Below are 18,236 nucleotides of genomic sequence, written 5' to 3' on the forward strand. Positions count from 1 at the left end.
CACCCCCATGTTGTTTGCAGCATTATTTACAATAGCCAACATATGGAAACAACCTAATTGGCCATCAATGGATGAATAGATAAAGAAAATGTGGTACTTATACACAATGTGTTGTATACAACAGAATACTACTCAGCCATAAAAATATGAAATCTTGCTATTAGCAACAAATCAATGGATCATGAAGGTATTATGCTAAGAGATATCAGACAGAGAAAGACAAATACCATATGATTTTACTTATATGTAGAATCTAAAAAACAAACAAAACAAAACTAATAGATCCAGAGAACTGATTGGTTGCCAGAAAGAAGAGGGTTAGGGGGTAGGCAAAATGTGTGAAATGGGTCAAGAGGTACAAACTTCCAGTTGTAAAATAAACAAGTCATGGAAACGTAATGAACAACATGGCAACTATAGTCAATAGTATTGTATTTCATATTTGAAAGTTGCTAAGAGAACAAATCTTAAAAATTCTCATAACAAGAAAAAAACATTTTGTAACTTTGTATGGTGACAGATGGCAACTAGACATTGTTCTGATCATTTCACAGTATGTACAAATATTGAATCACTATGTTGTACACCTGAAACTAATATAATGTTATATGTCAATTATACCTCAAGGGTAAAAAAAAAAGAAATATAAAGGTATATGAAGTCTGGAGTCTATTTTAATGGCAACTGACATAGTGATATTTCCCACCACCATGATCACATACATAAGCAAGAAGAGGAAGAATAAAAGAATTTGTGCTTCTGGAGACATCCTAAAGCCCAGCAGAATAAACTCAGTCATCTCTGAGTAATTCTTATGAGCTCACTCTTCCTAGCTGAGACCTGTATGAATAAATGAGTGGGTGATCATGAAGCCTGTGGAAAGCCTTGTCAACTTTTGGTTCCTGAAGTTCCCAGTGAAAGCAAAACTGCTAACAGAAAATGAGCTTTCCTTGGCAACACATCTGGCAGAACAGCTTTACATTTGTAAGTACCAGTACCAAATATATTATGTATATATTTTTTATAATATATTTAGTGTCACTATGATACAAGAAATGTGGATGGGCAAAGGATGCTTGGGATGATGATGTTATCAGTCATTTTATATTATTTGTTTAGGGCTTTGGAATCAGATATACTAAGTCTAAATTTTACCTCTTCCAATCTAAAAGAATCTAAGATAACTACCTACACTTTCAATGTCTTGAAGTCCTCTTCTGTCAAATGGAAGATACTAATACCTACTTTATACAATTTTAACGATAACATGAACTGAGTATGAAAAGCAATATTTACAGTTAATAGAACATCTTAAAAGCACAATAATATTTAGCCAAATTAAATAAGCAAGTAAGCATCTAAAAAATTATTTTTGCTTTAGGAACGGAAAATTGGGTGAAAATATACAATTCCTTTTCCTACCACAAGATGTAATTAATTTGGCTGTCTTAAAACATTCTGCTCTTTAAAAGACATTAGGAAGCAGGATTACTGTTTCATGAGGTAGAATGAAGCCTCGGTCTTAAAGTCTGAAATGATAAATCAAACTCTGAAATGATAAATCAAACTCTTACCTCTTACACTAACCATAACTGTTCAAACTCCGCCTCCTACTTCAAGATGGCAAATCTTGACTGCTAGTAGCTCTGCTCCCTTTTTGGCAGTCAAACTCCAGCAAGTCTTTTTCCTTTTACTATAAAGCATTAACGTTTTAGATACATGAATTATTCTGTTTATATAGAAGCATTGTGGTTGAAGTACAAGATTAACTTCCCCAATAAGAAGTGTTTTTTTCTTTGTATACATAAAATAACTGAAGACATTAATGCAAATAGAGTAAAAAGACTCTGTATCACATGTTTTGCTCTTAGCTATTTTTTAATAACTATCAAACTTAATATCAAACACTAAAGAGGCACATGGATAAAATATTAATAATTTTTAAGATATGTGAAAAACTACATCCAAGTGGAAAAAAAGAAATATTATAATTCTGTGGTTCCATTAGTATAATAAATTTATGGGCAAAAAGAATCCTCTTCAAGGAACTTATCATATTTGAAGTCACAATTTTGTTTAGAAGTTTTCATAAAATTAAAAGCACAATAAAGTCACAAGAGGTAAAACTGATTTAGCTTCTGTTACTCTTTTTTTGTGAAGTCAAATGACTTATTAGTTAAAAGAGTGGATTTTTAAAACACATAAATCAGAGTTTTAATCCACGTCTTGCCACTCACCGGCTAGGTAATCTTGGGCAAATTGTTCAAGTTCTATGAGTCTGAGTTTTCTCATTATCAAAATATGTCTTAAAACATCTACCAAACAGAATTGCTGTTGTAAGGATTAAATTAAGTGATGTGTTAAATTAAATGAAATATGTAGCACCTGGAAAATAGAAAGTACTCGATAAATAATGGATATATGAGAGATTGAACAGAAAAGAAAGAAAGTTTTTCGGTAAATTTAGAAAACTATCTTCAGGAAAAGGCATGATTTTTAAAAACCAGGTGCAGTAGTCCTCCTACGGGGGATATGTTACAAGACCCCCAGTGGATGCCTGAAACTGTGGAGAGTACCGAACCCTATATATACTAAGCCTTTTCCTATATGTACATATTTGAGGTGTGACATCAAATCTAGCACAAGTTTCTTTTTCCTTCTTCACAATTTCATGGATAGAAGATTCGTTCTTACCGTAGATCTTAGCAATCTCAACATATAATTTTTTATTTATTAAGTCAAGAGCGTTCACCTTTTCCGTTAAAGGAAGCAGTTTACGGCTTTTTTTTTTTTTTGGCATATATTTGGTATATATTTGATAGGCAATCAAAGATAGTGCTTTCTAAAAGATAGAAAAGAAACGTAGTAAGCCTAGTGATTGCCCCAGTTTGTTTCACCGAGAGCAATTCAAACGTTTGAAATTGTCGTTAAAAATTATCCCAGAAAAAGAAACTCTAGTTTGGTTCACTGGTGCGTTATACCAAACACTTAAGTAAAAACAATAACAATTCTACATAAACTTTTCCAAGGAATTTAAAACAAGAGAATACTTCCTAATTCATTTTAAGTAGCCAGTGTACAGTTGGTATTAAATCAGACAGAAGAAAACTACAGGCCAATATCTGTCATGAGCGTGGATACGGCATTTCTAAACAAAACTTTAGTAAATTCAATCCAACAAAGAATCAAAAGGATAATACACTATGACCAAGTAGAGGCTATCCCAGGAATGTGAGGTTGGTTTCCCACTCAAAAATAAATCAATGTCGGGGCTGCCCTGGGACGCAGTGGTTAAAGTTCCCTGCACTCCGCTTTGGCAGCCCGGGGTTCTCAGGTTCTGATCCCAGGTGCAGACCTACTCCACTCATCAACCATGCTGTGGAGGCATCCCACATACAAAATAGAGGAAGACTGGCACAGATTTTAGCTCAGGGCAAATCTTCCACACAAAATAAAATAAAATAAAATAAAATAAAGTCTAAAAAATCAGCATGATTTACTATTTTAACAAACTAAAGAGTATTTATATATATAATCTCAGTAGATGCAGAAAAAGCATTTGAGAATACCAATCATTTATTCCTGATGATACCTCTCAGTAATTTTCCTCAGCGTGATAAAAAAGCATCTAGGAAAAAGCTACAGGTGACATCATCCTTAATGATGAAAGACTGAAGATCAAGAACCAGACAAGAAGTTAAAAAATTTTAAATGGAATTGACATTAGTTTAGCAGAAGCTCAGAGAGAATTCAGCATTTGAACAACTTTGTTGAAGGGAAATGTACTTTTTCAAACACCACCTTATCTAATGACTTTCAATTTCACGGGACACTGCTTGGTCTAGTCTAATCCCCTGACGTCAAACTGTGGCTCAGACAGCATTTGGTGATAGCATGACAAACCAAAGATTTCCCCCAATAATTTGTAAAAAGCAAAAAATGATTTGGAAACCTTTAGAATGATTTCTGTTAATAACTTCGTCGCTAGGTAAGCAGTTTAGGAAGAAATAAAAGGGGCTGTTTTGTATTATCTGATTTGTTTATTAAAAATCAAACATTTGTATATAATGATCACCGAACAAGCTGTTAAATATTTTGATTATGACTCTTTTTGGTAACCACTAAAGCAATTGAATCAAAATTCAAAACTCTTCCCATAATAAAAATTCCTCATCCAGATGGCGTCTTCTGTCAGTTCTTGTAAACCTTCAAGCAGGGAATAATTTCAATGTTACACAATCTCCTCTTCAGAATAAAAACAAGGAGGAAAATTCTCTGTCTTTTAATGATAATAAAAGCTGGGGTCTAGGGGCTGGCCCCGTGGCCGAGTGGTTAAGTTCGCGCGCTCCGCTGCAGGCAGCCCAGTGTTTCGTTGGTTCGAATCCTGGGCGCGGACATGGCACTGCTCATCAGACCACGCTGAGGAAGCGTCCCACATGCCACAACTAGAAGAACCCACAACGAAGAATATACAACTATGTACCGGGGGGCTTTGGGGAGAAAAAGGAAATAATAAAATCTTTAAAAAAAAAAAAAAAAAGCTGAGGTCTAAAATGTGCCATGATTAGTATGAGGAAACCAAATAATGCTCCACCTCGATGATGAACATACACACAATTCTAAATAAAATTAAGTAAAAATCCGTGAAAATCTATCTCAAGATAAGACAAATTCAGATATGAAATAATGGGCAAATGTTTTCCATTTTTTGTTCATCCTTTTTCTGAAACAGGGGATGAGATCTTACAGGACTTGTTTTTGGTGAGGGGAGAGAACAAAAATGCCAGACACCTTCATCTCGGGAGACAGGCAGATGCAAGGTGGATTTGCACGTTTCTAGTGATTTCCAACCCATCTTCCCTGTTCAGGACAATATGATGCAGAAGGAAACCACGTAACTAGGAAATACTTTGAACTCTTAGCCAATGTTCTGGAAATTCCATTCTATCACAGTACCCAGAATCTTTACCCTCCATGTAACTAGAGTGAACTACAGCCACCAGATGACAGCAAACCAGCTGTGTCCAGTGTTTGCTTCTGGAACCAGAACTTTCCAGGAATCCTGAGCAGCTGTGTACATCTTTGCCTGGATCATACTATCCTATTTACTTTTGAAATCTATTTGCTCATACTTTATAAATTTCTTTTCTTACTAACTTCAGTGTGTTTAAAGGAAAGGAAATTTTTGAAATGAGCCAAAAAGAGACTCTAAGGCCTTGGAAAGATGCAGTGAAGAATAAGGTATAGTGTCTGCTAAGGAGACATTCACTTGCTATTTCAGTAAGCAAAAAATAAATAAACATGACACATTTAAAATGCAATATAAAAGATGAGAGAGCACAGAGAAATATATGATCCTCGTAATGCGGCTTGACTTTTAATAATTAAACTTTTCCTACATATGGGTATATAGGGTAACACTTAAATATCTATGAATTTATAGTGACCTTGTATTTCTCATCTGTTACATAATACAATAACATTTTATGGAAAAATTCTATTGCATTCCAGATCATTTGTTTATAGTATAAGACTAACTGAAAGATATATATAATTTTACAAGGCTCAAAAAACAATACTATTTATAAAAGATGAGTTATAATAATCTATTGAATCTTAAAGTTAAAAGGTAAAAATGTGACACATTTGCTAAACATAGAAACAAGTGATGTAATGTAGGCTTATACTTCTCAAAGATAAAATTAGCAGAAATGTTACTTTCCAAAAAAACATACAAAAGAGAAACAAACATCGAACAACAAAATATTACAAAAGACAAAAGTACAGAAAAATAGATTATAACAATGAGTGTGAATGACATATACTACCCTCATATGAAGAGAATTACATTTCTGTTGGAACAAGGGAATCTTGATTTATAAAAAGTCACAGCTACAAGAGATTACGTAGAAAAATTAAAAATCAAAGTATAATATATATTACGGATGATATACTACATTATGGGTAACTACAATAAACTTTCCTTCCCCCGAGTTTTCTAAATTATGGTTGATAGTTGAGCAAAGATTATAATACTGTCTTCTGTGGTTCTGCATATATGTTCATGAAATATTTAAGAAAATTATATTATAAATGGGAATGGTAAACAGACATAATAAGAGAGTAAATTCGTACACTTAAACACAAGTGATGGAATGTAATTTAGGCTTATATTTCTTAAAGTTGAAAGCAGCAGGATAATTATTTACTTAACAGTAAAATACCCAAAATATGGAAGATAGAAAAAATAAAGATATTAAAAATGGAAAAAGTGAAAAATAACAGATTGTTACAATTAACGTAAATGAGATAGATCTCTTCCATTTAAAAATAAGGTGTCTGTTGTGTGTATGTGGGAGTGGAGGGAGGAATTTGTTTTAGAGAGTCACAGCTACAAAATGCTATATAAAAAAGTTAAAAATCAAAGTTTTAATAAGATATGCCAAATAAAACTTTTAAAATAAGCCAAGTGCAATACTGATATTAAAGTAGAAGTCAGAAAAACACACAATATTTGTACATACTGTGAAATGATCAGAACAATAAGTCTAGTTGCCATCTGTCGCCACACAAAGTTACAAATTTTTTTTCTTGTTATGAGAATTTTTAAGATTTATTCTCTTAGCAGCTTTCAAATACGAAATACAATACTTTTGACTACAGTTGCCATGTTGTTCATTACATTTCCATGTCTTATTTCTTTTATAACTAGAAGTTTGTACCTCTTGACCCATTTCACACATTTTGCCCACCCCCTAACCCTCTTCTTTCTGGCAACCAATCAGTTCTCTGTATCTATTAGTTTTGTTTTGTTTGTTTTTTAGATTCTACATATAAGTAAAATCATATGGTATTTGTCTTTCTCTGTCTGATTTATATCTCTTAGCATAATACCTTCATGACCCATTGATTTGTTGCTAATAGCAAGATTTCATATTTTTATGGCTGAGTAGTATTCTGTTGTATACACCACATTGTGTATAAGTACCACATTTTCTTTATCTATTCATCCACTGATGGCCAATTAGGTTGTTTCCATATCGTGGCTATTGTTATAGAAGGCAAATCTTGTAGTAGCTATTCTTTCATGAGAAGATGTGAAAACATCTTAAATTCATTAATTTTTAAATATGAAATGACATTTATATTTGTAGTAAAACACACATTTCAGTGAGATTTTATTATTCTTTATATATTGAAGTATTTTATTTGTTAATATTCTGCTTAGATCTTTTGAAGTTAAATTTATGAAATTTGTCTATAATTTTTTAATTTAATGTCTATTTGAGACTTATGATAGACTCATAAATATAGTCAGAAAGTATTTCCTTTATGACTATTCCTGAAAGAGTTTATGCAGGAACAGTCTTATTTCTTTCTCAAACATTTGTAAGTAAACACTGGTGAAGACATTTAGGCAATGACCATTCTTCATGGGAAGATTACTCATAAAAATGAAATGTCTTTAATAGATACTTTAAAATTTATGTTTCTATTTATACTTCATTTTGTTCTACTTTAAATAATTTTATTTTTAAAATCATTGATAATTTGTAAAAATATTGTTTACTAGATTCTTTTATTAGTATCAGGAGGATCGATAGTGATGTACCATTTTTCATAACTGTTGCTTTTGATTTAATGTTCCTGGTTACCTTTGTTAAGTTGCTAGGGTTTTACTAATCTTTCTTACTAGAGTCTTGCTAATCTTTCAAAGAATCAGTGTTAAGCCATGTAAATATTCTATATTATTCACTTTTTCTATTTAACCAATTTTTATTTACAGTTTACATTCTTTCATTTTTTGTTTTACTTGCTGTTTTCTATTTCACATTATTAAGATACATTAAGCTACTCATGTTCCTGCTTTTCTCCTTTATAATATTTCCTATATGGCTTTGCATATCTGTCTAAATACTTCTTTTTCCGTATCCCAGAAGTTTAGATATATCATAATTTATTATAATTTAGTTTGATTTCTCTTTTAACCATGGATTTTTAGGAAGTGTTTCTTTTTAATGTCCATACCCATAGAGTTTTCTAGTTGTCTAATTGTTATTGATTTCCATATTAAGTTGAGTGATCAAAGAACATTCCCTGAATGATTTCAGTCTTTGAATTTGTGGAGAGTTTCTTTATGCCCCGTATATTGGAAATGTCAGTAAGCATTTCTTATGTATTTATAAGCAGTAACATGTTATTGCTAATACTTTTATGGGAAGTTTAAAGATGAGAAGAAAAGATACTGGATTCTGGTACATTTTATAGATGAGACGTTGAAGCCCCACTCTATGTGCATTTTAGTTGGAGATGTTGGAAAGTTAAAATGTCTCCTCCTACTAGAGTTCTTGACACTAGTTTTGTTCTACCAATTAAATCCATACAAACACAGAATTTGGAAGGGGAGCAACTTTATGTCCCTTTTGACTTTTCTCCCACTTAGGAAGGCTGTGGAAACAGGTGGGCTTTCTTCTGCAGCAGCACTGAGCCTCCAAATTCCTAGAGAAGCTATTTTGATGGATGAGGAAGTAGTGACATCTTTTTGCGTCTATATATCTGATCGCTGGATGAGATTAGGGTGCTGTGTTTTAAAATCATACCTCCGGTGGTAGCTCTCTTTAGGAGTTAATCCTATATTGCTCTAAGGTTCGTTACAAGAATGTCACCCAGAACTTCTTCAGCCTTTACAAATTTGATAGATCTCAGTTCACATTAATGAATCATTTCCTGTTTTAAATACCTATACTGCTTTCTCTTCCTACACTGACCAAACTTTTACTGATACTGTACTATAATAAGGAGAAGCTCTGGCCCCATATCATTTTGCTATCTATACAGCAAAAAAAATCCAGAGAAATTCTAGAAATAATTTTGAATTGAAAGAGGAATTTTCTAAAAATAGGATTATAATTCACTTATGAAAATATTGAGGAAGAATGACATCCTTATAATATTAGGCTCACTAAATAGAGTATTATATCTCTGGTTTAAATATAGTCATTCACACAGTGGGAGTTTTTTTGTTGTTGTCATTGTCGTTGGTTTTTTGTGAGGAAGACTGGACCTGAGCTAACATCTTGCCAATCCTCCTCTTTTTGCTTAAGGAAGATGGTCCCTGAGCTAACATCCATGCCAATATTCCTCTACTTTGTAGATAGGATGCCGCCAGAACTTGGGTTGATGATCAGTGTGTAGGTCCGCGCCTGGGATCTGAACCTGCAAACCCCAGGCCACCGAAGTAGAGTGCACGACTTAACCACTACACCAGCGGGCCAGCCCCCACACAGTGGTTTTTAAGGAATTTTTAAATATAGGTCTTGATCTCTTAGAAATATGTTTACTAAGGGGGCGTGTCTGTGTGTGTGTGTGTGAGGAAGACTGGCCTGGAGCTAATATCTGTTGCAAATCTTCCTCTTTTTGCTTGAGAAAGATTATCGCCAAGCTAACATCCATGCCAGTCTTCCTCTGTTTTGCATGGGATGCCGCCACAGCCTGGCTTGAGGAGCAGTGTGTAGGTCTGCCCAGGATCCAAACTCACGAACCCGGGACCACCAAGGCGGAGCACACAACCCAAACACTACACCACCAGGCCACCCCACTAAGGATTTTTTTTTTAATTTTACTGAATGTATTGAATTTTATCATTTCTTCCATTATATTTTCTAACTGTTTAGTATGTAAATATAGGAAAGCGTAGAATTACAAAAACATTATCTGACTTGGTGATTTAGAGGGCATCGGTCATATCATGAAATATGTCTGCATCAAGAAATACAGATAAATCATAATTTGGAGAGACTTTTTGTCTTTTTTTAAAATCATAGCAAATGCAATTTACTACATAACTTAAAATATTCATTTATCTAAAAATTCTTTCATAGTATGCAAACCTTTTAATCTGTTTCTCTATGCTGATCAATATGTATGCTATGATAATTATCAGAAAGTTTTTCTTTGTCAGTGTAGAAAATAAAGTCCAGAGAAACTTCCCCAAGGATACACACAAACAGAAAACAGTTTCCTTGTATTTGGACGACTATTTGACTATTTGTCTGTATCTGAAGTTGCTACAGTCCTCACAGACGACCAGCCCTGGAGCATGCACTTATGTCTCCATAATTGAATTTTGATTATTCCTCTCCCAGTGGAATCCATCACAGAGGATCAGCAAAACCTCAATGCTGAAATATGCTGAAAAAAGATTTCATGGGAATAAAAATAAATAAGGCCATCACAACCACCGTTGATACTGTCCCAGATGACCATGGACTCTGGATGACGCAAGGTTACTATGCTCCTTAAACATCCATGGTTATCCCATTATCCTTATCTTAAGATGTGTAAAGTATACAAGAATTCAGGAAAAGAACTTACGAGAATTCAGGAAAGGAACTTTCCTTCATATGTTGACCTTGCCCTGACTGAAGAGTGAGATCCCTTGAATTGATGCGCTCTGGTAAAAAGTTGTTTATTACAACGTAGGCATTGGAACGTTCACCAACTTCTCTCTCTGCTTCAAAAATAATGGTTAAGGGTTATGGCATTTTTTAATTAAGCAACAAATGATAGATGTGAAATATTTGTAATGAGGCAATAAAGATGCATTTATTTGGGAGAATGGTCTTGATCTAACAATTTGAACACGTACGTGGAAACAGCTTTAGAGATTTCTATTTTATCTAGCCTTAGCGATTTTTGATATTATTAATTTTGACAAACCAATAACTTATCTATTTTTATTCTATTTTTAAAGATGGCTGCAGTAATAATGGAAACTAAATAGACTCAGGTAAAGTAAGGTAAAAATGTTTCCAAACACAGTCATCATTGTCATGTAATGATTCAAATACTGATTAGGCTATCATAATGATTACAAATAGTATCACAGAGATTATATGTAATACTTCTATTTTAAATCATATATAATACTTATTTTGGATGAAGATAATTCTTTAACTATAAATATATTGAGAATACAAATTCATAACATGGGTAAAATTAGACAATAAAATGTGTTACATTCTAGCTGAACTCCCTGCAAAAGTACAATTTAAAAAACTAAATAACTTCTTTTACTACTTAATAAAATAAGTCTCAGAAGCCTAGTGTTATCTAATCAAATTTCTGATTCTTCATTACCTTAAAATTCTTTTATATGCAATATTTAATTTAAACAGCAAATAATTTATTTCTACATGTAAAAGAGTATTTATGTCACTAGAACCAAAGGCAAGACTTTATTTATTTGCCATGTGCCTCTCAGCAGGTTTCTGCCATGGGTGACAGGAGAACAAGCAATCACTCAGAACTGACTGACTTCATTCTCGTAGGCTTCAGGGTCCACCCAGAGCTCTACATTCTCCTCTTCCTGCTATTTCTGCTTGTATATGCCATGGTCCTTCTAGGAAATGTTGGGATGATGGCCATTATCATGACTGATCCCCGCCTGAACACACCAATGTATTTCTTCCTAGGCAACCTCTCCTTCGTTGATCTCTTCTATTCCTCTGTTATTGCACCCAAGGCTATGATCAACTTCTGGTCTGAGAGCAAGTCCATCTCCTTTGCAGGCTGTGTGACCCAGCTCTTCCTCTTTGCTCTCTTCATTGTAACTGAGGGATTTCTCCTGGCAGCCATGGCTTATGACCGCTTCATTGCCATCTGCAACCCTCTCCTCTACTCTGTTCAGATGTCAACACATCTCTGTATGCAATTGGTGGCTGGTTCCTATTTCTGTGGCTGCATCAGCTCAGTTCTTCTTACCAGCGTGACATTTACTTTATCTTTTTGTGCTTCTCGGGCCATTGATCACTTTTACTGTGATTACCGTCCACTTCAGAGGATTTCTTGTTCTGATCTCTACATTCATAAGACAGTTTCTTTTTTCCTATGCAGCATTATCATTTTGCCTACCATAATTGTCATTATTGTGTCTTATATGTATATTGTGTCCACAGTGCTAAAGATACGCTCCACTGAGGGACGTAAGAAAGCCTTCTCCACTTGCAGTTCTCACCTAGGAGTCGTGAGTGTACTGTATGGTGCCGTCATTTTTATGTATTTCATCCCTGACAGATTTCCTGAGCTCAGTAAGGTGGCCTCCTTATGTTACACCTTAGTCACTCCCATGTTGAATCCTTTGATTTACTCTCTGAGAAACAAAGATGTCAAAGAAGCTCTGAGAAAGATCTTAGGGAAAAGAAATATTTTTATTTAATTCTATTTTAACATTGATGTAACTGAAAGATCTGGACATTAAGACAATTTGGGGAAGCATTGACAAAAGAATCCACCATTGATCTTAGAAATATTTCATCTTAGCGAGTTTATCTATTTAAATTCCACGCACTTAACAGCTGAAGAGTATATTTGGATTATATTTTGCCTGGCTGTTGATTTTGAAGTAGAGTTGACTTTCTCCATATCATCTTCATTTCAGGTAAAGGTGATGATTGCCACGTCATTTGTTTTTAAAGAAAATGTATTCTATATTTGCTGCTGGTTCTCTTACAATGTCGTTTGGGATGTATTTTTTACCTTGAATCAATAACATGTGTTGAATCAATACATATATAATTGGTAGAGGTAACAAAATCTGATATAATAAGCAGAGATAACAAAATATCAGATTTACTGAAGAAATTTTTTTGCGTGCTTAGTGAGAGAATCAGATACTCTGAAGTGCACAGAGTCCTCAGGATGACATGTGAGTCACTCTTAATTGTCCAGAGGCTGAATGAGTGACACACTTTTTTCATGGTTTCTTTAGATTGGATAAATTATTCCTGACAATTATCCTTTTTCACAAGGAAACTGTAACAAAAATAAACCAAATGCAAAGATAGTTAATTTTTTCTTACATATTCCTTTGTGAGAATTAGTTCATCAAATTGATATTTATTGAATTTTTGTATACTCTCTGCCCTATGAAAATCCCTAGGAATCAATAAGTTCTCTACTTAACCTCACAATCATATGAGGGCAAAATTGTTGAAGAGAGAAATACACTGCCCCACGGTAAACCCAGTGAAGAGACATTGATAGAAAATACAAAGGGAGTGGAGCCTCTAGAGGCGAGTGGTCTTAATGGTCAGGGAAAACTTCCTAAGCACATTTTTAAAAATAAATAAAATTGAGCAAGATGAAATAAGTTTCTGTGCAAAAGGAAATAAATAACTATATAGTGAACTGCGTGAGGGTTAATAAGTGATTTTTAATGCACAAGACAGGGATTGAGAGGTGAGACTTCAAAGGAAATTCAGGGAAATCATGCAGATCCATATGACAAGTCAAAATAGATGACATTTATTCTGAAGATGGGGTAAGCATTGGGGATTTTTAAGAAAGAAACTATTGTATTCAAATTGGCATTTTACAAAAATCACACGGGTAGCTTTTTGTAAGATAAATATTCATAGGAAGAAGATGGGAGTCACACAAAGTGTGTGGTCGTCCAAGTAAGAGCTTATGGTGCCTTTAACAAGAGCAATCTTATTAGAGATAGTGAGGACAGGGGCTATCTTTAAAATGGCGGGTAAACTAAGCTGAATATTGATTGATGGTTGATAAAATGAGAATGAGGTAGAAGTGGATCATGACTTCTAACATTTGAGCATCAATAACTGGGGAAATGCTACCTCATAAAATGAGGAAGAAAACATAAGTAATAAAGCTATGATTAATTGGAGTTAAGAAAATAGGTTCAAGGGTCAGACTGAGCTTTAAAATTCTGTTTTTGCCTCTATAGTTTTAGGCAAGTTACATAATATCTTTGCACTTTCATTTCCTCATGTAAAATTGGGTGCATAATAATATCTACATCTTAGAGTTAGTTGGATTAAATCATATAAATTTCATATAAATTGGTTAAATCTGTATATTTAATGGCTGCCAGATTTGTTCTTTCCTCATGCCCTCAATATTATGTCCTGTTAAGTCCAAGAGAGAAAGACAATAATTTTCTCTGCCCTTTTCCCTGACTCTGTACCACAGAGCATCCCCAATTCTCCACGCTGACCTATATTTTAATTTCCATAGACAGATCTTGTGAGACTACTTAGTTATCTCAGTCTTTACCTTTCTTTCTGCTGAAAATAGAAAAGATTGAAAAAATGACCAAAAAGAAACAGAGCACCAAATTAGACACAAAATTGTATTTTATCATCAAATACCATATTTATCTCTCCAGCCACGCCTTTCTTTAGTAATTCTCTCTTATACTTTAACAAATGTCTACTCTTTAACCTGGATTTTTTTTAAATCAGATTACTGGGAAAAATAGGGGACTCGCTAGGTAGAAAAACTTTATGAAGACTTTCAGGTAAGCAGTCACCGTGCTAAGGTGGAGTCTTGCCTCTCTCATGACATGAAGCAGAAAGATGTTTAGGTTGAAAGAGGCACATTTTGCTAACCCTCCTCTGGGAGTACAATGCAGAATCCTTCAGGCCGCACTCTGAGTCCTATAATGGAACAAGCCTGCAATGAAAGAGGCTCCTGATTCTTTATAATTCCAGCCCACATAAGTCCCAGGCACAGGATCTTTGTCCATTGGTATTAGCAATCTTATATTAAACTGAGAAAGAAATCCTAATAGAGTTGACTGTCAAGGAAGATGAATGTTCCTCAATATTTTTTGCTCCTGTGTTGGGCGCATATATATTAATAAATATTATGTCTTCTTAAAGGATTGTACACTTTGTCATTATATAATCTCTATGTTTGTCTCTTGTTACCTTTTTTGCCTTGAAGTTTATTTTTTCTGCTGTAAGTACAGCTGCACCTGCTTTCTTTTTGGCTGTTGTTTGTTTGGAGTATCACCTTCCACACCTTCACTTTGAGCCTATGTTTGCCTTTAGAGCTGAGATGAGTCTCCCGATGCCAGTATGCAGTTGGGTCTCGTTTTTTAACCCATCCAGTCACTCTGTGCCTTTTGATTTGTGAATTCAATCCATTTACATTTAGGGTGATTATTGATATCTATATGAGGACTTACTACTGCCACTTTATCATTTCTTTTCTGGTTGCTCTATATTTCCATTGCTTCTTTTCCCTGGTGTTTCTGTTTACCATTTTAGTTTGATGCTTTTCTGTGATGTTTTTCTCAGTTTCCTCTTTTTTATGTTTCATATCTCTGCTCTAGATTTTTGTTTTGTGGTTACCATGAAGTTTGTATACAATGTCTCCTAGATAAAATAGTCTTTTTTCTGCTGATAGTGTCTTATCTTCATTTGCCCACACAGGTTCCATCCTTTTCCTTCTCCCTTTTTATGTGTTTCTTGACATAAATTACCCCTTTTTATGTTGTGGCTTCATTATCACATTGAAGTAGCTTTAGTTATTTTTTCTGCTTTTTTTTCCCCTTTGACTTTAATGCTGTAATTAAGTATTTAACATCCTATTCGGTAACAGCTTTGCAATTTCCTGGTTCTGTCTATTTATCACCTCACTAAAGGTTTTGCATACTTTTGCATTTTTGTTTTTGGTAAAAGAGGTCCTTTCGACATTTCTTGTAAGGTAGGTCTGGTGATGGTGAACTCCCTCAGCTTATGTTTGTCTGGGAAAGCCTTTATTTCTCCTTCATTTCTGAATGATAGATTTTCTCAGAAGAGTATTCTTGGCCGGCAGTTTTTAATCTTTCAATGTTCTGTACATCCAGTTCCTTCTCTATATTTGAGAAATTCTCCACTATTATTCCTTTAAATAAGCCCTCTGCTCCCTTCTCCCACTCTTTTCCTTCTGGGATACCCGTTATGCTTATGTTGTTTTTTCTAATGTAGTCAGATATTTCTCATAGAATTTCTTCTTTTTTTAATCTTAGTTCTCTCTCCTCTTCCACCTGAATCATTTCTAGATTTCTATCTTCAAGCTTGCTAATTCTCTCTTCCGTATAGTCAGCTCTATTTCCAATGCTTTCTATTTCTCATTTATTGAGTTCTTCAGCTCCAGGATATCCGTTTTGTTCTTTTTAGAGTTTCAATCTCTTTGGTAAGTTACTCCTTCTGTTAATTAATTTTATTCCTGAGCTCATTGAGCTTCTTGCAGCTCACTGAGTTTCTTAATGACAACTATTGTGAATTCTCTGTGAGTTAGATTGCAACCTTCATGACTTCAAGTTTGGTTTCTGGAGAATCGTCATTTACTTTTTGTTAGATCATGTTAACTGTAATTTTTCATGGTGTTTGATGAGCTATTCCTCTGCCAGCATTTACTGGAGTGAACATCTTTCTTATTTAGGTAAGGCTTTGTTTACTTTGATTCTGCGCTGCTTCTGGTTATTTGAGAGCCAGCACTTTCCACCCTCTACTGCCTCTGCAAGAGTTGTTATCAGTGCTCTTATTGTGCTGCTTGTGACTTCAAAGTTGCTGGTACCTTGTTGCTGTGGGTATACCTGCAGTTGTGCCTGTTGCCACCAGGGCAACCAGGCTGGTCAGTGCCCCTGCTGCTTCTGGGGTCAACTTAGTCACAAGAACTGCCACCATGGTGGAATAAGAAAGAGGGTGAGGCATGAGCCACAGTCACGGGCACATTTGCTATATCTGGGGTTATCAGGCTCACAGAAGGTACCACCCCAGGTGGTGGGGGACCAGGGTTGTGGGCACGCCACTGTGGCTGAAGGGAGTTAGGGTTGCAGGCTCTGCCACCACTGCTGTCTGACTCCTCAGGTGCTGCAGTGACCAGGGGGCTGAAGTCACATGCACTTCCTCTGCTGCTGCTCCTGGGTTTTCTAGGGGTGCTGGCACTGCCACTGTAGGGATCATCAGGTTCATGAGTATTTTCACCACAGTCGGTGAGGCCAAGGTCACAGACACTGCTGCCACTGCCACAGGGGGTACCTCAGTAATGGACACTGCCTCGGTTTCTGGAGACTCCAGTCACAGACACCACCATGGTTCCTGGAGCCTCAGGTCATGGGCAGTGCTGCTGCAGCTGAAGAAGGGAAAGGGGTTAAGTCAGGAGTACCACTGCATGACTGGAACCTCAGGTCATGGGCACTGCCACCACTGCCAAAGGCACCGGGATCTTGGATGCAGCCCCCACTGCCAAGATGGCTGGGGTTGCAAGTGCCACCAGTGCTACCAGTGGAGGGGAGGACTGGATCATGGGTGTCATTGTGATTCTTGGAGCCTCTGGTGTCTAGAACCACTGCCACAGCTTCCCTGGTTCAGCCACCTCAACAAAGTCCTCCTCCTACCTTCAGATGTACAGATGTATGGATCTCTCAAGCATTCCAGTGCGCTGTGCAGAGGATCCTTTGTTGGTCTATGGATGTCCTACTGATTATAACTTAGAGGGGAGAGACAAAGGAAATAACTCACACCCCCATGATACTGACTACCATCTGTATATCATCTTTGATAAGGTGTCTGTAGATATTTTTGGTCCATTTTTGCATCAGGTTTTTTGCTTCTTATAATAAAATATTCAGACTTCCTCACATGTTTGGGTACATTTTATCAGATACATCTTTCGCAAATATTTTCCGCCAGCCTGTGTCTTTTTCAGAACTAACCTTAGACAAAATAATAAAAAGGCATATTAGGATGAGAAGAACTTGAGTCTTCTTTATTTTCATGATTTATACAAAGAGACACTCACAATTTTTCCTTTGAATGGATTACGACTTTTATTTTAGAAATTTATATATTATGTCTACTATAAATACATCAAGCTTGTATTAGAAGAAAATTAATACAGGGAATAATCTAAATAGTCAATGGAAGAGTTGGGAAAGGGGGGATTTTGAAGTAACATAGAGATTAGCAAGACCAGGCAGTCTCCACATATAATTTCAAGACACAAGAAGAGCTAGTGTTAAAAGATCCCAGATGCCTGGGAATTTCTTCAAGAGAGAGAACCACAATGGGGTTTGCCCACTAGGTGCTAGAAACAAATAGAGAAACACCACAGGAAGCATATTGAAAGACAAGGAAATTCCATCTCTTCATACATCCTCAGTTCTGCCATTGTCATGTGAAAGCACCATATATAATAGGTCAGTGAGTGAGGGCAACTGGATTTGGCCCACAGGCTATTTAGTTGGATGACCACTACTCTAGAATGGACAAAGATTCCTCAACTAACATTTTGAGAAAGAAAGAATCTTACATGAAATTTTTCAAGACTTTCCACAATCATATTCCATGCATTTCAAAATGTTCCTGGAGATCCTAGTTTATTCTAACAATATTTCTCTTTAGCTAGAAAAGTGTCTGCGGCATTTCCAAGTGCAAATTTGG

General features: G+C 35.4%; 1 protein-coding gene across 1 annotated transcript; it reads left to right on the top strand.

Annotated features, from left to right (window-relative positions):
- Positions 1–11,251: 11,251 nt before the first annotated feature.
- On the top strand, positions 11,252–12,217 carry LOC124234713 (olfactory receptor 9K2-like). Its single transcript, XM_046652095.1, has one exon. It carries the CDS (start codon positions 11,276–11,278, stop codon positions 12,215–12,217), a length of 942 nt encoding a protein of 313 aa, XP_046508051.1. The 5' UTR covers positions 11,252–11,275.
- The last annotated feature ends 6,019 nt before the right edge of the window (positions 12,218–18,236 follow it).

This window comes from Equus quagga, chromosome 1 (genome assembly GCF_021613505.1).
Source record: "Equus quagga isolate Etosha38 chromosome 1, UCLA_HA_Equagga_1.0, whole genome shotgun sequence".
In the NCBI taxonomy this organism is placed as follows: domain Eukaryota; kingdom Metazoa; phylum Chordata; class Mammalia; order Perissodactyla; family Equidae; genus Equus; species Equus quagga.

Excerpts from the sequence above, each read along its gene's own strand:
- LOC124234713 (XM_046652095.1), top strand. The coding sequence starts at position 11,276 with ATGGGTGACAGGAGAACAAGCAATCACTCAGAACTGACTGACTTCATT.